This window comes from Spea bombifrons, chromosome 5 (genome assembly GCF_027358695.1).
Source record: "Spea bombifrons isolate aSpeBom1 chromosome 5, aSpeBom1.2.pri, whole genome shotgun sequence".
Classification (NCBI taxonomy): Eukaryota; Metazoa; Chordata; class Amphibia; order Anura; family Pelobatidae; genus Spea; species Spea bombifrons.
In genome coordinates, this window is record NC_071091.1 from 62,218,163 (window position 1) to 62,239,336 (window position 21,174).

Below are 21,174 nucleotides of genomic sequence, written 5' to 3' on the forward strand. Positions count from 1 at the left end.
AGCTGCTGGTGGAAATGAGACTTTGAAGCTTGCCATTTAACCATGATCTCCCTTGTATTTGCTTTCCCTGCATACACTCACATGACATCACCATACAGAGGCCGCACTAATCACTTCTTTGGACCTTGTTAAAACCAGCGTCAACCAATGGTCAACCAAGGTCACCAAGCGCTTCAGCTACGGTGCACTTGGACTTAAGCAGAACCTTCGTGCAGCGTACCTGTTACACCAGCCTCAGTAGGGCAGCCTGGGGCCTGGGTTTTGTTAAACCCTGTTTCACAAAATCTTGCTTATTACCTATGCATTTATTCTTGTCAGGGCCAGCCCTACAATGGAGCCGACTGGGGCAATTGCCCCAGGCGGCACTTTTGAAGGGGCGGCACTTTGCCGCATCAAGTGCTTTTTTTTAAGCGGAGGAGAGAGAGGGGCGCTGAGTGGTTTTCGCTTACCCGCTCGGCGCCCCTCTCTCTCTCCTCTGCGGCGAGTCTCCGTGCTCTGCCACGGTGCCAGCTTGTAATGCTGAGCGCCGGAAGTGACGTCAATTTACGGCGCTCAGCATTACAAGCCGGCACCGTGGCAGAGCAAGGAGACTCGCCGCAGAACTGTTTAAAGGTAAGTACCGGGGGGGGTTAGGGTAGATAATGGCGTCGGCGAAGTTTAAAATGCGGCCCCCCCGGCGTCGGGGGGGGGGGCGGCATTTTAAACTTCGCCCCAGGCATTAAGTCTTGGGCCGGCCCTGATTCTTGTTGCAGTTGAAGCCTGGTTTTTCCCATAGATAATGTCTGGTGGTATCTGGGAACAACTCTTCTGGCAGCTCTTTCTTTGGTGAAATGTTAGGGTAGCCTTAAAATCTGATTTTTTTCACTCATTCATAATAAATAAATGCCATGCAAACATCCAGCCTGGTACGGCAGTTGGAAAATATCTGCTCAGCAGTGCTAGGAAATTAATAATTCAAAATCAGACTAGAAGCTTCCCCTGACCCAAATTTACTCAGGACCATGTGGTGATGACTGATCACTTTGTTACAAATAAAACTATGCTACAAATAAAACTACATTTAGGCAACTCAGCGAAGCAGATCTTGAGTTTAATATAAGCTTCTGTTTCATAGTATCTAAATTAAAAGGTTCAATAACCTGTATGGCTGATCTTGACTTAAAGTCTTCTTATTCTAACAAATCCCCATCTTGTGAATAGCAGTATAACATGGCTGAAAGGAAAATAGATCATATAGAACTTTTACAAAATGTACCCATGGCAAACTTCACAGTTTAATTTTATTTTTTTCTGAGTTTCATTGGAAAATGTAAGAAATAATTATTGGGAACTCAGGGCAGGTCATCAACTTTATATTTAAATATACCCAGTGGCTTTATGAACTATGTACTTATGTTTACATTTATATAGTATTTGTTCACCTTAACTAATATTGTTTGGCAGGTAAGGGAAGAGCACTTTTCTTTTTTAGGCTAGAATACAAAACCCGTCTTGACTGTAGGGGAAATACATGAAGTAAATAAGTTCAGTGCTTTATTCTATTCCCTGATAACCATTTACAGACTCCGTAACTAGGTCTCACACAATTCATCGTGACATGGCTGGCAGGATTTTGGAACTGAGTGACTGTGGCATTGCCAGTGTGTCATGCGGCCTGTGAATGGCAGCCTGAAGCAAGCCTTTCCAGCACAGGGACAAGCAAAGTCACTTTTTACTAGCAGCGTACCTAATGTCTGCGGTAACGTTTTTCTAAGGATGTTTACAAATTGCACTCCTCTAAGGACTTGTAGGAACATAAAATATTTAATTTATTGCTTAAATCAGGGCAAGTAAACAACTTCAATCTCATTTTTTCAAATGTTTTCATAAAAAATAATGTCTTAAATGTATGGATATGGTTTAAAAAAAAGCCCTACTTGCCCTGAAAAAAATATATAATTTACATGTGCTTACTAAATGATAATAAGGGAAATGGCGGTTGAAGAAAGACATAGAAAATATGCAAAAATTGTTCTGGTCCTATAGTGTAAAAAAAAAAAAAAAAGGCCTGATCCTTAAGGGGTTAAAAACACCTCATATCCCTATATAATTTTAATTTATATTATTGTCAAAAAAAAATTAGGATTGTCTTTTTTAACCCCTAGCTAACCCTATCTACTAGCACACCAGCATGCTAAAGGTAAAAGCCATACAATTTAAAGGAACAGAGGAACACAAGTTTTCAGTGTTTAGGATAAACAAACAGACATATAGGAAACAAGCATGTCAGCTCTAAAATGTTTAGGTCACTCATTATTTAAACAAATAAGGTGTGATTATTTGCACCCACAACTCTGTTTGTCACGCTTGGAGGCAGTACCTTGTGGTGTTTAGATATGGAACCCAATAGCAAGGACCAGATAAGGGTACAGAAGGAGTAGGCAAGCCGTAGTCAGGAACAGTTCAGAGGTCAAAGCAGACAGCAGGTAATGAGGTCCGAAAGAGAGCCGAGGTCTGGTAACTGGGAAGTCTAGTAGAAGATGAAGGGAGCAGAAACGGGACCGGGACCAGGACAAAAACAGGAATATAAAAGCTGGAATATCTGCTGCATAAAGGCTCAGATGGCATGGTGTTGTGGGTTTTTATGCTTCCTGAAATCCCTTCAGGCGTCCATTGCCAGGGAAGCGAGGGGTGGAGCAGCAGGTATGGAATATCATTGGAGAAAGAGATTCCTGGACACTGTGATGTCAGAGGTACCGTATCTTTCTCAGGTGGTTCTACTTTCTTTAATTGTGTATTTGCGCCTGCCACATTGGATGGTGGAACGCACGCGTTCACACCCTTTTCTCTTTTTCTCTCCTTTTATTTCTACGTATGTCTTCCATTTCTTATTACCTCTTCTTTCTCTTCCCTTTTTTTATTTCTCCCACTTCACTTTGATCCCCTTCTCTCTATCTCTCCTTTCTCTTTATTTCATCTTTCTACCTCTATTATTTCTCTTTAGTTGTATCTTGTATCTCCCTTTGTTTTCTTTATCTCCCTGCCCTTTCTCGTTATCTATCTTCATCTTTTCCTTTTTCTCCCCTTTCTGTTTACCTCTCCTTCTGTTTCTCTTTACCTCACCCTTTTTCCCTATCTCTCCCCTTTCAGTTTCTCTCCTCCTATTTCTCTTTATCTCTCTTGCTTGTTTTCTTTATCTCTCCTTTACTGTCTCTCTTTTCTTCCTATTCCCCTTTCTTTGACCTCACTTTCTCATTAGCTCCCTTTGTCTTTATCTCATCTCTCAAATTTCTTTATATCTTTCCTCCCATTTCCCTTTATCTCTCTGGTTTCTCATTAATTATCCCCCTCCTTTCTATCTCTTATCTCACCTATCCATTTTCTCTTTAGTTCACTTTTTTCTATGTCTCCCCTTTCTCACTTTATATCCCCTTTCTCCCATCTCTTATTTTTTTCATTATCATTATTTATTTTCCATCATTATCTCTCCCTTATAGCTATATCTTTATTTTCTTACTATCTATCTCTCCCCTTTCTCCTTATCACCTTCCTTCCTGAAGTCCTGTGGTTGGGTTTGCGAGGCCTCTGTCTTATTGCTCCATTGCATTATGCACGGCTTCACCACTGAGCCAGTGGCGGACCCAGAGCCTGACCTCAGGAGGAACACTTACACACACCCAGACAAAAATAATTCCCAGGCAGATACACACTAACATACCCAGGCAGACACATACATATATGCATCTCACTTACCCCGCAAAGCCTTAACCTGTCTTTGATGTAGCTCCGCATCAATGTTGTGTGACCACACATCCTCCTGGAAGTTAAGGAGATAATGAGGTAAGTCTTTATCCCTACTCACACAGCATGCCTCTGTCTATCTCAGGAGCAATTGCCCTGTTGCCCCCTACCTGGATCCGCCAATCTGCTGAATCGCGAGGGAGCAGCGACACTGATGTCTGAACAGACCCTGCACTCCTTTTATTTTGGGCCCTGCTTCTCCTGTGGATCTACATGGGGATGCCTCCTGTGCAGCAGACTGGACTGTCCGTCCAGTCCCCAGAGGAGGCGTCCCCACAAACATCTGTGCTCTAGATCAGTGCCTACCTTGCCTATACATAGCGCCAGCCCTGGATACATGACTAGTATATGTGAATTTAGAAGGTAATAAACATTGTGCTAGTTACTCATGGAAATACTTTACTGACAATGGTACTCATGCCATTTTGCATGCGATAACATTTCAGAACCTAAGATTGGCCTTTTTACTGTCCCCTGACAGCAATATGAGTGATACAATATTGCCTTTTCATTAGTCAGATATGCCACAGGCCGATTCTCCTAAGATATGGTCTTAGTTGTGGTAAAGGCAGGTATCAATACAATTCACTGGATACAGGAATAATTTTAAATCCACAAATATTGTTTCAAAAAGTGCACCCAGTCATAAATTGGCAGCACCTGTCAAACATTTTATCCGTGTAGCCTTATGTTCTATTTGTGGGCTTTTATTACAGTGCACAGAGAGATTTGTTTAGTTGTAAAATGCTGTATGGTCCATTATGGTGACTTTTAGATATGCATCCCTGGGTAAATGAAAAAATTAAAGGCTACGTCCACTCGTATGATTTAAATGTACAGTGATGTCACACTCACTTCACAAGTTCACAACTCTGCCATAGTATTAGGAGTTACCATGTATATTCTTGATATTGGACAACATGGACCAATGAATATATATATAAATAATACTTAAAGGGGAATTTTTTGTTTCTTCGTCTGTAGATGTCATTAGTTATTTTGTCAGTAGGGTTTCTAGCAATGTGTGCTAAGTATGTTACTTGAAGCAGACTAGCAAGAAAACTTACTGTTAAGTTTTGCATTTGTGTCCTTGTTTTCCCAGTCTGAAAAGTAGAGAGGCAGAGCCACTCTAATCATTTATCTAATCGATTTTCTGTCCTGAAGTTCTCTCCTTTCTCCTCACCGATCCACCGAACCAATCAGAAACTTAACAATGCGTGAGAGATGACATAATTGTTTGGAATTATTATGCAGAGCCTGAGAAAATGTTATGATAACATTAACAATGATTTACATCAAAAACTAGTTGTTAACATGTATATATTTAGTTTTAGAAAGTAGGATTTAGGAAAGGTGATAGATTCAGTATAAGAAACATAAAATGCCAGTGGAAGAGAAAAAAAAATAAATGTAAAGTTAGTAAGAGAGAATTAGACTATAAAATGTGTTATATAACTATATAATATCTCTTTATCATTAAGAGCTTTAGGACCAATGTGTATTTTATAATAAATCATCCACGTCTCTCTTGGACCCTTTATTCTTTTTAACTTACCTCACTCTATCCATGCTGTTCACCGTTTTAACAATCTCACAATTTGAAATCTTTGGTCTGTTTTTAAATTGCATGCATGCCAATCATCAACACTTACCTTAAACATATACATTCTTTCACTCATACACTGTGCATGTTTTCTCTGCATATATTTTTTTGTCTTTTAACCATAAATTAAGCAAGGGTACAAAATAAAAAGCAAACCATTTTTTATTCCAAAAAAGTAACACTTTTCTTTCTATGATTACTAAGAGTTTATGGTGTTTTATTGGTTTGTCAAGTATGCACAGGTGCACCTTTGTTAGCGCACTGTTTAGTGTTTTATTGACTTGTCCAATAAATTTTAGGTTCTGTGGCCTAATGGGATTCGTTCTGCAGAAATCCAGAATTGCTGCATTCGTGAAATACAGTTATTGTAATGCTGCAGGTGTGCGGCGATAAGTCTGTATTTATGACACACATTACATTTTGTCTGAGCGGCAGTGAGCAGTGATGAAATAAACCTCTGCTGCAGTGCACTGTGCAGGGTTGCTATGTGAACATGTTCCTAGGAAAAAAAATATGTCTGGCCTAGATTTATCAAGCAGAATTCAGCCATTACTACCTTTTAAAATTGTGAAAACTGTTGGAAAGTCACAAAATCCTTACTAGCGTTTTTGTTTCATTTATCCTGCCAGGGCTAAATATACCAGCATACGAATAGCTTGTGTGATTTTAGATATATAAAAAGTGCTCGTGGAAGAATAAGGTGCATAAATATTGTTGTTACATCCCTGGGCATTTAGACATGCAAGCATCGTAGCGATGCCGGAAATACAAACACACATTTTCTGTGCAACATTTGCACAATATTCTGCTTGGAGATGCATTTATAGAAATTCTCCCCCAGGGTGTTGTAATTTGAAATGTATTGGACTTTAGCCAATGACCTAATGACCTTGAGTCAATGATCTAAATTCTACACTCTCGGGAAAACGAGAATCACACTTTTAACTCCGGCTGCATATAGGGTATAGTGGAGGCCAATGGGATGAACTAGAAGTTGTCTCAAAATGGTGGTTTGCAGAAAGCTTGTGGTGTTACAGGAAAACTAAACAAGGGGAAAGATTCATGATAGTTGCAAGTTAAGGTGAAAAAAAGGGCAGTTATGGCCGTTGGAGGGAAGGAATGTGCATTTAAAACAACATTTAAAAAAAAAAAAAAAATTACGTTCCAAAAATACATGTATGTATAAAGAATGATGCCAATTCAAAATCACCGGAGGGCTGCTGATATTATCATCTAGTTTTACATGGTGTATGCTCTTGAAGTTGCACACTGAGGAGAGAGGTTCTGTGTCTTTTCTCCGTGGCTATGATCCCTCGTGTCAAATGGGTAGTCAAGGGTAATCTTGAAAGGAGGCTGTCAGAAGATGGTTGCTTGCAGAGAGCTTGTGGTGTTACAGGGTAGTTTTTATCTCTTGTAAAGGGACCTGCTTTTAGATGGTTGCTTGCAGACAGCTTGTGGTGTTACAGGAAAGTTTTTATCTCTTGTAAAGGGGCCTACTTTAAGATGGTGGCTTGGAGAGAGTTTGTGGTGTTACAGGTAAGCTAGAAGAAGGAACGAAAAGTTCTGGAATAATAGGTAAGGGAAAACTTAGTAGTTTTAACAATAATGCCATTTTTCGGATGCACACTCGGTAGGGAGTATTTCTTGCCTGTAAACTAGTGAGTACTAATTTACTTACTTTCTACAAGTTGATTTAAATGTTGACAGTCATAAGCGTTCCTCATATGAAACCCGGCTCTTTCTCTTTGCAGTGAGTTGCATAACTTGTTCTTAATTTGAGAGCATTATAGTATCCAGGAGACTTGCGTGCCAGCCCTGTCAATTTAAATGGATGTAGAGAATTTGCAGCTATTTAATGAAAGCATGGAAGACGCTCAATATGTAAACCTCATTATACCTTAAACAGTATGGTGGTTATGATACATATCCATATTTTGCTTACTGACTGTATTAGCAATCTAATTCACTTTCAAACTAATCACTGCTGCGTAAGGCAAGTTATTAAGATTTAAGAGTCCTCTGCAAATTTTAAATGATTGGATCTCTTTAGACATTCTCCGTCTTCAAAGACAGAAGGAATCATATGATTAAGGTTACCATGGTGATTTAAGCGCCTGTGGTTTATGGTCTTTAGGTATACTTTGTTGCAGTGTACCATACTTGACATAACTTCAATACAATTAAATTTACATTAAAACAGCTACCCTGCATGCTCTTTAACGTTGAATAAGAGCATTTTTAAATTGAGATTCACAATCAACTCTCCTTCTTAGATTGTGCTATATTTTTCAGCATTAAGCTGTTTTATAACCAATTGGCACACCACTGACAATATTTTATTCAGTGTAGTTAGTGTATATTGCATAGTTTATTACTTATGTTGTGTTGTACATGCAGGGGCAGATCAGGGTCAGGTTCTGATATACAGAAACACACAAGGCATAACAAATATACATGCTTAAACACACATAGACATAGTTACTTCTTGTTTTATATATCACTATGATATTCTGCAGCGCTATACGATGGATAAACAAGACAAAACAAGTAGTACATAACCATACAATATGACTTACACAAACAAGAAGCACAACCTCATGTATTCCTACAGAGATATTCATAGTGCCACTAATCCTTTTTAATAAGATATGCAGATTGGAATAGAGTAAATAACACCAAATACTTTTCCTCTCACTGATTTCTGGGCCTAGAAAGTTTTGTCCTTTGAAGTGACCAGAGTGGCATATATTGGTATAAGGCATTTCTGGAGGCAGAGAGTGGTGGAGGAATAAAAAAGTGAGGAACAGGGCTGGAGAGTGGTGCAAGAGTGCAGTCAACAGTGAAGAATGATGGAGGGTCTGCACAAGTTTGAGGCTGCATTTCTCCTGCATGGTCTCCTCAATGCTAAGAAGTACAGGCTACTTATCCATTGTACAATACCACCAGGGAGACCCTGAGCTCAACATCATCAAGTCTGTCTTGATGATCTTGAAGAGAAAGGCAACTGAGGCAGTGGTTAACTCTCCGCGTTCGTTGGAAGAACCTACCTGCCGAGTTCCTTAAAAAACTGTGCACAAGTGTACCTAGAGGAATTGACGGTGTTTTGAAAGCAGAGGGTGGTCCCACCAAATATTTATTTGATTTAGGCTTTTCTTCCATTTACTCACTTTGCATTCTGTTAAATGACAAAAAAAAACTATGAAAATGTCAATTTGTGAAAGCATTCATACTTTGCAGCATTTTTCACACCCATAGACACAACATAATATATTGCTTTAGTGCAGAAAACAGATGTATTTATACAAAGCAAAGCAAGAATTCAGCGCACACCCAGTGAACACCTTTCAAAAACACATATCTAAGGCTTAAATAGTGGCGATTCCATCACATTATATGGCCATCTATTGCTAAGCCTGCCACTATGTCAATGTACCCTAAATTTCTTGCCAATAATTGTAAACCTGTGTTGTGTTTGCAGTTGTTTGAGATCCTCAAAGATTTTTGTGTATTTTTTTTAAAAAAAAAGAGGTTAAACAATAATCCACAGCATTCTTTGCCTGTATTTACTAGGGGTGCCAATATTAGTGGAGGGCACTGTACTTATACAAAATTATTTGAAATAGGAAAAAAAATCAATGTCTTTAAGGGACACTCCAGCCATCATATGCAATTTAATGTGTATCATAGCTGTGTCACTTTTAAATAAGCATGTGTTTTAATGCATTTTTGTCACATTGAAACATTGTTTGAATGCAAATGCATGAAGGGGTTCATCAGCTAATGTGGGTGGTGAGTGGGCACAGTCTGCTACCTGCCAGGTGAAAGATTAAACTGACATGGAGACTGCAAGTCAAACCCAGAGATTCCCCAGGCATGCCAACCATGGAGGCAGTAGAGAGGACAATGTGTTCACCAGATGAGTACTTTTTATATGTTTTACAGGTATTGAATGCTTATTAATGTACTCTGTACTCTTTATTAATAGAGCTATATGACACAACAATCCATGTTGCTTATATGGCTACTTGGTGACCATTTAGGTCACTGGTAGGGTTATTGGCATTTCCCAAGGCAGTCAACTGCACTGGGAACCACGGTTTACAGCGATGCAGCCTACTGCTGGATAACTTTTATTTCTCTTTTTTAACCCCCCCCCACTTTACTGATACTGCTGATTAGCCTCTGACCAATCAGCAGCACTCACTTTACATGGATAGAGCATCATGTTCCGCAAGACTTCCAGTGTGGGGATCATGAATGGCCGTTCCCGGGGACTGCCTCAGGTACGAGCACACACTGATACTTTCTTCATGACGTTCCATGTCATCATGATTTTCCCCCACTTATTTCATGATGGCATGGAACGTCATGAAGGAGTTAAATGATCATAGAGGTAAACATTGACACTGGTTAACACAATTGATTCTAAACATTGCAAGCAGCCCCTCAGGAGTCAAGATAATGCTGTGAATTCTAATACTTGCGCTACTGTGCTTTGGAGCTAATGATGATAGCATGATCCATCATCAAAACAAAAAGGCATGCACAATGAATGTGCCTGTCATCACAGAGAAAATCATTTTGTGTTAATGTACGTCCATGCCACAGAATAAAAGGAAGTCAATCATGTTAGTCAATGTATGTTTAAAATTTCTGGTGGACAGCACTGCCAGTTGTACTGCGCATGCATGTGCACGTATTGTTCATCGGTAATGTCCATCTGTGAAAATGCACCTCAGCTTGCTTATCAAGCATAAAGATGCTATAGCAGGTGGAGACGTTGAGAGACTACCAAATTTAATCTAAAGGAACTCTCATGGAAAACTAATGGCATGACCGGTCCTTCCATTTCAAAAGCATGCGCTTCTTGTAATCCTCTCATTCGAAATTATTTGTCTTGCGTTGGCATTGTAATATTATGTTTAACATTTCAAGTGCGAAGTAGCTTTACAACCTTGGCTTTAGAGTTGCTTGTCTCCTCATTATGCACAATTTGTATGAAGCCATGGATCTTGTGACCCTATCAGCAACACATTACTGACCTTTCCTGAATGGTGCTATCTATTAAAGTCACTGTATTGTCACCATTTATTCCACCTGAAATTGTCATGTGTGCAATGACCTCCATACCAAGACAACTGAGGAGTTCCTTACCTTAATTTGCATAGCAATTTTCAAGTAGCATATAGCAGTTCTTCAGCATACATAAACACTGGTTAAAGCTATATGTCAGGAATTGAATACAATGTCTCAGATTTTTCACAATGCCAGAAAGCAAAGATTCTTTGGGAAGCAGACATTCTCCAGAGTAAAAATCTATCTTCTTTTTCTGAAAGAGAAAGAGAACCTTGCCATGTGCAACTGGGGATTTGACATTATTAAAGGCATATATAGGCTAAGTTCCCTCCATATGTAATTGGATTTATGGCGGTAACGCTACAGGGCTAGTATTATGTGCTTCCTGACAGGTCTCTCTGTCAATATTATAACGTCCAAGGAATCTACAAAGAGTCTGTTAATTTAAACAAAATTAATAAGTAATAGGGAAAATGTTGGTGCTCATTGACCTTATTTAAACATATCAAAATGGTGTGTGTTTCTCAGATTTCTTATGTGTGTATGTGTTTTGTAAGTAAATGGATAGTGTCAACCTTGACTCAGTCGTATCCAACTTTTAATCTCTCTTGCTTTCTGTAGGAAAATCTTAAAGGTTATTGAGTTCTCTGGGGAACTCATGCTTGCCACAAGCTATTTCACAAGAACAATCCTATTTCTCAGATAAACTGACACACAGCTATATAGATCTCTTTGTTAACTTGTGTATTAATGCTTAAAATCTTTTATTTGCCTGTGTTCCTTTGGAGATTTAAGAAATATATCTATACCAATGACGTCTCAATGTCCAAGCTGGATGCAGTCTCAAGAAAAGAGTCTTTAGCTCTTTCATGTCAAGTGATCAATGCAGACAATAGCGGAGCCAGTGCCGTGCGAATGTTTTTAAGAGGCTTGAATCAGAGAACCATGCTATGTCGTAGATCTTACAGATACATTTGTTATATCATTTTAAATATTTTCTAAAAGGAAAGTTTAATGAATCACTGGTTCATATTCCTTGGTAAAACTTTCTGTAGTACAAATGTGTTCTTTAAAAGAGCAGGCTAGATGTTTTTTTTTTGTTTTTTAATGCATGTAGGAGTCAGATGGACATCAATGCATTGTAGTGCACGCAAAATAGAAAATGTATTCTTTAGTTATTAGAGTTAGACTTCTGTCTCCACTGAAGGCTCCTATTAAAACCTTGAAGCAATAATATGTAAATGTACTGGACATTTTTAGTGGCAAGCCACTCAATCAGCAGCAAGTTACATGTATGCAAGCAAAATACCTGTGCATACATGTGATTGGTTGCTGTTTCTCCCATTGATTTTGCGAAAGCTTTTACTAAGCATGTGTGAGAAGAAAAAAGCGGTATGCTCCATGTAGCAGTGGAGGCAGTTAAATGAGACATAAGAACTCCAATAACTAAACAATACCTGAAAATAGGACTAGCATTATCCTGTAATTACTAACTGCATAGTTTGAGGCTGTGCAAATGTTTTTCATTTATTTTTGTCCAAGAAGATGAAAGAATAACTAACTAAGAAAAAAATAGGGGAACTTTAAGATATAGATATATATATATATATATATACTATATACACTGTACATATTTATCACAAAGGTGCTCAGTGGAGTTAAGGTCAGGGCTCTGTGCCCCTCCACACCAGACTCAAACATGTCCTTATGGGCCACAGGGTTGCAAACATATAGGCCACACTTTTCCCCCTAATTTAAGTACCGTATTTGCTCGATTATAAGACGACCCTGATTATAAGACGACCCCCCAAATCTTAATATTAATTTAGGAAAAAAAGAAAAAGCCTGAATATAAGACGACCCTATAGGAAAAAAGTTTTACCAGTAAATGTTAATTCATTTAAACACTTTTTTAATAAAAGGTATGCTTGAGAAAAATATTTTGGTTTTATTTCCTTCTATTTTCCAACCTACCCCCCAGTTATGCACATCTGCCCCAGAAGTGCCTTATACCCCCTATATGCCACTGTGCCCCATGATATGCCCTTTAACCCTCTAAATGCCACAGTGCCCCATGATATGCCTTTTAACCCTATATGCCACTGTGCCCCATGATATGCCTTTTAACCCTATATGCCACTCTGGCACTTAGAGGGTTAAAAGGCATATTATGGGGTAGAGTGGCATATAGGGAGGTTTAAGGCATTTCAGGAGGCAGAGTGGCATTAAAGGGGTTAAAAGGCATTTCACAGAGCACTCTGCCTCCAGAAATGCCTTACACCCCCCATTTAACACTCCCCCTCCCTCCTCCAAACTTACCGGTGCTTCTGAGTTGGGGGGGGGCGCATAACACAGGAGGGTCCAGGTCCCCTGCATCTGAGCCCCAGGTGCTTAGTCCGGGCAGCATGTAGAGCTCCACGCGAATCGCGTAGAGCTCTACACGCTGCCCGGACTAAGCACCGGGGACTCAGAAGCACCGGTAAGTTGGAGGGGGCATAACACAGGAGGATGCAGGTCCCCTGCATCCTCCTGTGTTATGCCCCCCCTCCAGCTTACCGGTGCTTCTGAGTCCCCAGTGCTTAGTCCGGGCAGCGTGTAGAGCTCTACGCGATTGTATCGTGTAGAGCTCTACGCGATTGTATCGTGTAGAGCTCTACGCGATTGTATCGTGTAGAGCTCTACGCGATTGTATCGTGTAGAGCTCTACGCGATTATATCGCGTAGAGCTCTACACGCAGCCCGGACTACGCATCGGGGACTCAGATGCACCGGTAAGTTGGGTCGGGGGTTAACACAGGAGGATCCAGGTCCCCTGCATCTGGGTCCCCAGTGCTTAGTCCGGGAAGCGTGTAGAGCTCTACGCGATTGTATCGCGTAGAGCTCTACACGCAGCCCGGACTAAGCACCGGGGACTCAGAAGCACCGGTAACTTGGGGAGGGGGTTAACACAGGAGGATCCAGGTCCTCTGCATCGCTGCGGGGGATCTGGATCTTAGTCTCATAATCAGACCTATTTGAGGTCTGATTATAAGACGACCCTGATTATAAGACGAGGGGTATTTTTCAGAGCATTTGCTCTGGAAAAAACCTCGTCTTATAATCGAGCAAATACGGTATTTAAAGTGGGGGGTGCGGTCTATAATCAGGGTCGTATAGCCCGACGCCTGGAACATGCAAGGTGCAAGTTGCAGGGTTAGGATCCAGGTCCCCACAGTGCTGCAGGGGACCTGGATTTTCCTCTCTGGCAGCCGGTGGACGTCTGTACGGCCTGCGCAGACAACCTCCATTGCTGCAGGCACTTCCGCCGGTGCTTCTATAACAGAGTGCCAGCGTGACATGTCCTTCTGGTGCTCCACCATAGAAGCCCCGGCGGAGGTTCTGGCCAGCAGCAGCGGAGGTTATCTGCTCTCATCATGCAGACGTCCACCGGCTGCCTGCACTAGACACCAGGGAGTGTGGAGCATGGAGGGCAAGTCTGGGGATACATTGTCTGGGGGGCAGAGTGGCATATCAGGGGAGCAGAGGGGAATATCTATAAGTGAGGTGCGTTATGAATTAACGGGGGACCTTAAAAGGGCTTTTCTGGTTTTTCTAATTTCTGTTTGTATATAACATATCCTGTCAAAAGCTGGACTAACTGAATAATAGATACCAAAAATCTTAAAATACTTGTATTGTTAAAAAAAAAAGTTTTTTTTCTTTAAAGTAGCACCGAACTATAAGGATGCAGCCTATAATTGGGCCAAAACAGTATTTGTTAATGCTACAGTGTTTGCTGTAGCATTAACATTACCCATCATTGGAATTAAGGGGCCTAGCGCACAATATGGTGTTGAATACATACGGATTTGTGCTGGGCTTATTTGAATTTTTGACCCAATAGCTGTTTATGTATAGCATTAGACATAGTAAGATCATATGGTTCTCGGGTATATGTTTAGACATTACAAAAACTACAACAGTTGTCTGTCAATGTTTAAGCATTGAGAAAATAAACCGTTCCTAGCTTATTAGGACATACGATGCACCATAACACTATTGACAAGGGTAAGTGATGCACAAGCTTTTTTCTCCCCTGCACAAACAGTGCCCTTGTCACTTAGCAGGTGACCCCTGAGTTCCCATTGCATTATGTCCTCTGTATACATGCTCCCTTGCACCTTCTAGATTACAGGATCTTGTGAGCAGAGCCCCTTCTGCCTTTTTGTTGAGTCTGTCTTGTGCTACCACCAAGGATGTTTATATTATGGTTGTCCATTCCGCAGAACAGCAAAGCATGAACTACTGAATTTAGCACAGATAATTTTAATTGGGAATAGTAAATGAGGAAAGTTGTGGGGGAGTTAAGATTCATGGGAACAGTTTATTTGCCAGCTTGTTCAAATGCCCATATACAGGATTTTATTTTTTTTAAATCAATGGCTCCCTCAGCATAACAGTCTAATCTAGAATGGTGCATTGAAATTTCTTTCGGATTAAAGCCCTAGGAAATCAACACAACAGAAATACATTAAAGCTGCAGATTTAGAGAAAAATTGGATTTTTACACATTTAGAACAGAGTGTACTATTAACAAATGCAGCTCTGTGTCCTTGAATAATTTGGCAAGCCAGCTAAATTGCATGGTTATTTTGACCCCTTAAGGACACATATTATTTTACACTTGAGGATTAAAGCAGTTTCAGCATTTCATAATGTCTATGTTAAAACATATGTTCCCTCTTTATCATTTAATGTGCCCATATTATTTTTTTTCTAGAAGTGGAGTTTTCGTCTGAACCCATACCCATATATATATATAAACATTATTTAGCATGAAAAACATCTCAAACATGTTTTGAGCTCTACACTTTACAATTTGTACATGGCTTGTGTTGTAGATCTATACTTGTACACATTTGGAAACAGTTCATATGTCAAGGATTTTCATCTATCTTTAGACAAATATTAGATTGTGCTCATATGTGTGTGTGATTAGTGACACAGGGGTCATCATACACCCTACAGAGTCTCTACTTTGCTTTGGAACCTTCCCACTGCGTCATCACTAACAGCACAGTACAATAACTGGATAATGGCACACTCATCAGCTATGATGGCTCTTGCTCAAAGAAGGGAGATCGTTAGGGTGTCTCCATGCTAATTAGGAATATAGTAATCTACAATATGATGTCCTTGTCCCCATTATATAATGGATGTTGGAGTTCATTTTGCATTGACTCTAATGCATTTGACTACATGTGATGCAGAAGCATAAATATTATTTGCTGTTACACTCATTGATTTCAGTAGCAGAGCTAAAGGGCACGTGGAGGAAGTTAGTTTAAGTAGTGGTAGCCAGAGACAGAAGGAAATAAAGACAGTGTCATTTTCTGACTCCAACGAAATCAGAATCGCGGGATTGTGATCCCGAATCACGTTGTCCTGCCGAGTTCTACCACTGTCCCGAAAACAAGGACAGAGTTAGAGCTCAGTGGAACAGCAAGACAGTTGGCATGATTAAAATGCTATCACCCTATTTACCAAAGTGAAATTATTTTTCTGTTAATATGCCTAGAATGTACAGGACACTTTTTTGTTAACAATTTTTGTATGCCAAAACAGGGTCTATTATCGGGTCATCGAGCTCTCGTGCCCACGCGCCACACCCCTTGGACATACCGATCTAAGTCACCCTACTATCCAAATAGCTATAAATAATTCCTAATAATAAATTATATTAATTTGCTCCTTTATGATAACAGAATACCACAGTATTCCAGCATGTGGACCACTCAGTCCACCAGGAAATCCGTCAGTCCGGCCCTGTAAAACTATAAGCTCCATAACAAGTTTCTCTCAATTACTATATGATAAGTTCATACAGATTCTGGCTCCACATATTACACCAAAGTAAGTTAATTCAAATAACTTAATATTTTAAACCAAGATAAATTCATTCAAATGCTAGCTTCACATATTACCCTGATTTACAGAGCATAAGAAACAGACCCCATCTATTATTAATTTTCAAAAGTTCTTGAATAAAGTGAGTGCCGGTCAATATGTTCTACAATATCACATGACACTGGTCAGCACATACAAAGGGCTCATACACGATGACTGCAATGAGATTTGGAGGCTTCACAAGTCACCATGGCATTTCTTTGTACTTGTAGGCAATGTTATTTAGATTTTTATTTGGCATAATAAAATACATTTTACAAATTCCACTTAGCAGAATTTACTTTACTTAGAGGTTCTAAATAGCAAATAAAAGAAGCAAGAAAATATTGGCTTGCAGTTTTTCTAACCAAAGTGCTCTGTAAGACATAATAATTGGTTCTCACCACGACTTGAGCAGGTTAATGGATATTTGCTTCCATCTGCCTCCCCATCTGTCTCCCACTTCAAGGAGAGGAAAATTCAACCTCTAGAATAGTGTGTTTGAGAAAATAAAAATCAAAAATCAACATTGTGAATACTTGAAAACAACTTTTTCCATGAACTTTTATTAGAACTTAAACTATACAGTTGACAGTCATTAGTCTTCAGCAATAGAGGCAACACCTATCCACAAAATGGACCTAACACAAATATATATATATATATTGCAAAAACAGTTGTTGAATAACAAACAGAATATATAGAGAGAGAATCCTCAGCCTCAATGTTGGTAACATCTTCACCTGTGATAGATTGTAACTTCCATTACCCTCAGAGTGAATCTATCTGGGGGACATGGGAGCTATGTTGCTGCAGCTGCTAGGGGGACATTTTTGCCCTGCTCCGATGAATATTGCTGAGTTGATTCGCCAAACATCTTACCGCATTGACCTTGCATTATATATACTTAGCTTTTCTTGCCAAAGAAATGCTCTATAATTATCCCCTTAAGGACAATGGGCGGTCCCTAAACCCATTGAAAACAATGCATTTTGAGCCCGTACATGTACGGGCTTTGTCATTAAGGGGTTATATAACATATTGCAAACAGTTTGCTGTAGGAGACTGAATGACTTAGATCTGGTGACTGAAACATTACTTCCTTGTTTGGTCTTTAAAAGCATTTTATTGAGTGTTTGAGTCTTTTGTCATTTGTTTCTCTGTAACACAAGGGTCTGAATTTCAAATATATATAATTCCAGTATAAATATCAAATGTTACAAATTCCCCCTGAGTGAGGCTGCATCACTGTTAGTTATGTTGAGAGAGCTGTACAAAACTATAAATGTTATCTGTGCTAACTTTTTAAATAGGTCATTTTTTCTTGCTCTCGGGGATAAAAAATTGCATTGTGCTGTACAGTTTCATGTTTTATGTTATGTAAAAAAAAAAAAAAATTGCAGCACTGAGCATAATTCTGTAAATCATATATAAAATGATTCATTATGCATTTGTATTTTAATATATCTGATCTTCTTTCTTAATAGGAAACAGAAAATTAGTCATTGCTATCGTATCACCTATCGTCATATGGAACGGACTCTCACGCAAATGGAAATCAACACATTACATAAAAATATCGAAAAATCTGCAGTGGAAGAGTTGGGAGTAGAAGGAAGGTTTTAATGCAAAATAACCATAAACCTACCTTGATTGTTCTGTATACCATATGTTCCTTTTTTTTTTTTATATAGAATATTTAGAATATAATGAAATAAAGTAATAAAAATTATATACTTGATTAACAATGCAATATAATTCGATTTAGTTTTTTTGATTTATTGTATAATAGGAGCGATATAATGTTCTCACAAATTAATTTCAATGACTATTAGGTAAATGTGTCATTATGTTTATAGAAACTTAATGGGGAAAGTTTAATTTAGATGCTAAGATAACTTCATTGGTATTTCTACTGCCAATGTTTTATACTAGAACAAGTGAAGGAATTTAAGAGAAAGTATGGAAATACTAAGTGAATTGACAGCCTGGCAACCAAAATGTACTACTGAAAACCATTGTTCTTCCCAATATTTTACACATTGGCATTTCCACTGGACCTAATTCATGTTACCTTCTTTAGTCTTTCGTTTACTGGGAGGCTCTCATTTTGATGGGTTCACATGAATATCCCATTGGTTTATTCTGTCCCTTTCAGACAAATTACTTGTCAGCTTATGGTAGAGGAATGAAATGGAGGGAACCGAGCTTAGCATATGTGGCTGAATGTTGTAGCACATCAAATCATTATATCCTAATAAAAGTAATATTTAAACTATTACACTTAGAATGCCTGACGTCCAATTGCAAATTTACTAAAACAAACATTTTCCACACATTTACCTACCTAAGTTGAAGTGGGTGGGTGAGCAAAAGCAACAATTTGGTGAAACTGGACAACATGACCACTTAATGACATATGTTTAGCTTTATGTTATTGTGTTGCCACTTGAAGACCTTTGTTGGTTGCCTATTTCTAAGGCCAGAAACTATAGAGAAAGTGTAGGTAGCAATGTCTGCTAATACGGTTGTGAAAGATTATAGAAGACAATGCACGATTCATGATTTATTATTGCAAAAGAATAAGATCAAGTCTAATTAAAGGTGATACCTCTCATCGGGCCACCATAGAAGCAGATGTATAATTACAGAGTCACATACGTTTTCAAGATCTAAGAGGTCCCTCTTTCAGATGACACATCTTTTTTCTATTTAGGCCGATAAAAGGTGTGTCAGGAACCACTTTTTCGCTGCCTGAACCATGGCTTTTTTATACCTGTGGCATTTAAATCTGCTACCACTAGTGGCCACCCTCCATCCTCTGGAGCACTCAGAACTCAGGTGTGCCTTGTTACCTGGGTTGAGCCCTAGTCAATACATCCAGCTGGGCCTTGTTACCTGGATTACCCTGCCTTTATGAACCTGCCCTGCCCTTCAGTCAGGGCCTTTGTATTGAAGTCTGTGGACCTTTCTGCTATGGCTCTGCACCTGTACCATTCCTGGTTACCTGCTTTGTGTCCTGATCAAGTGGATTCCCTGCTTTGTGCCCTTCCAAGCGGGCTCCCTGCCAAAAGACTTATTACTGGTATTTATTTTGCCATACGTCTGGTTTCTTGCTTAGACTGTATTACCCTTATTTGCTGGTCCTGTTATATACATAAAATACATTGCATTACCTGGATTTCTACTTGTGGTGTCTTTGTTTGCATAATCATGCACTGTGGGTTACAGACCGAACCCCAAGTATCGCCTGCACATGGGCTCCTACCCGACCTGATCACCTGAGTCCTGACAAGGTGCGACATTTGACTAAATACTTATTTTGACGCAATATGGCTATACCGTATTTGCTCGATTATAAGACGAGGTTTTTTTCAGAGCAAATGCTCTGAAAAATACCCCTCGTCTTCTAATCGGGGTCGTCTTCTAATCAGACCTCAAATAGAGGTCTGATTAGGAGACTAAGATCCAGATCCCCCGCACCGCTGCAGGGGACCTGGATCCTCCTGTCTCACCCCCCCCATCATACACACACTTACCGGTGCTTCCTGCTGTGTTGCCGGGGCGATCCGCGTAGACAACGTCCGCTGCAGCCGGAAGGAGATGTGGCTAGCAGCGGGGGTTGTCTGCGTCCGTCACATAGAGCTTCCCCGACTGTCAGAGATCAGAGTTCCCCGCACCGGTGCGGGAAACTCTGATCTCTGACAGCCAGGGAAAGTATACGCGACGGACGCATACAAACCCCCGCTGCTAGCCACACCTCCTTCCGGCTGCAGCAGAAGGCGACGTCAACCCGCTGCCCCGGCTGGAAGCACCGGTAAGAGAGGGGGGGAGAGCGGGGGAAGGGGGGGGAGAGAGGGGGGGGAGAGAGAGAGTGTGTGTGTGTGTGTGTGTTAGTTAGTTAAATGGGGGTATAGGGTGTGTGTGTGTTAAATGGGGGGCATAGGGCATTTCTGGAGTGGCGTTAAGGGGGCATTTAATAGAGCACTCTGCCTCCTGAAATGCCTTATACCTCCCTATATGCCACTCTGCCCCATACTATGCCTTTTAACCCCCTAAATGGCAGAGTGGCATATAGGGGTATAAGGCATTTCTGGAGGCAGAGTGCTCTATACAATGCCTTTTAACTCCCTTAATGCCACTCTGCCTCCTGAAATGCCTTATACCTCCCTATATGCCACTCTGCCCCATAATATGCATTTTAACCCCCTAAATGCCAAAATGGGATATAGGGGTATAAGGCATTTCTGGAGGCAGAGTGGCACATAGGGGGTCAAAAGGCATACCATGGGGCACAGTGGCATATAGAGGGTTAAAAGACATATCATGGGCCACAGTGCCATATTGGAGTGGCAAGCCTGGGGGCAGATGTGCGTAACTGGGGGACAGTTTGGAAAATACAAGAAATAAAAACAAAAAAAATCTTTTTCTCAATTATAGCTTTTATTAAAAAAAATAGTTTACATGAATTAACATTTACTGGTAAAACGTTTTTCCTTTGGGGTCGTCTTATATTCAGGCTTTTTCTTTTTTTTCCTAAATTAATATTCAGATTTTGGGGGGTCGTCTTATAATCAGGGTCGTCTTATAATCGAGCAAATACGGTATTTTTCTCATGAGAGAAAAAGACAAAGACCAGTGCGCGTCATAGTTTGATTAGATTCACTTTGCCTTGCAATATATCTAGAGGAAAAAATTCAACAAAATATAGTGAAGAAATCCTGACGAATAATTGCTGGGTGGAATTTTTAATTAATGCAACATGGTGTTGAGAATTGTATAAATGCGGC

At 39.9% G+C, this 21,174-nt stretch overlaps 1 protein-coding gene across 2 annotated transcripts in view; it reads left to right on the forward strand.

Moving 5' to 3' along the window:
- Positions 1–18,184, forward strand: part of FARS2 (phenylalanyl-tRNA synthetase 2, mitochondrial) — a 147,406-nt gene extending 129,222 nt beyond the window's left edge. For both annotated transcript variants that reach the window (XM_053468219.1, XM_053468220.1), the window contains one exon: positions 17,872–18,184. In XM_053468219.1, coding sequence (XP_053324194.1) covers positions 17,872–18,010 — 139 coding nt within the window. In that variant the 3' untranslated portion in view covers positions 18,011–18,184. The remainder of the gene's footprint in view (positions 1–17,871) is intronic.
- Positions 18,185–21,174: the final 2,990 nt, after the last annotated feature.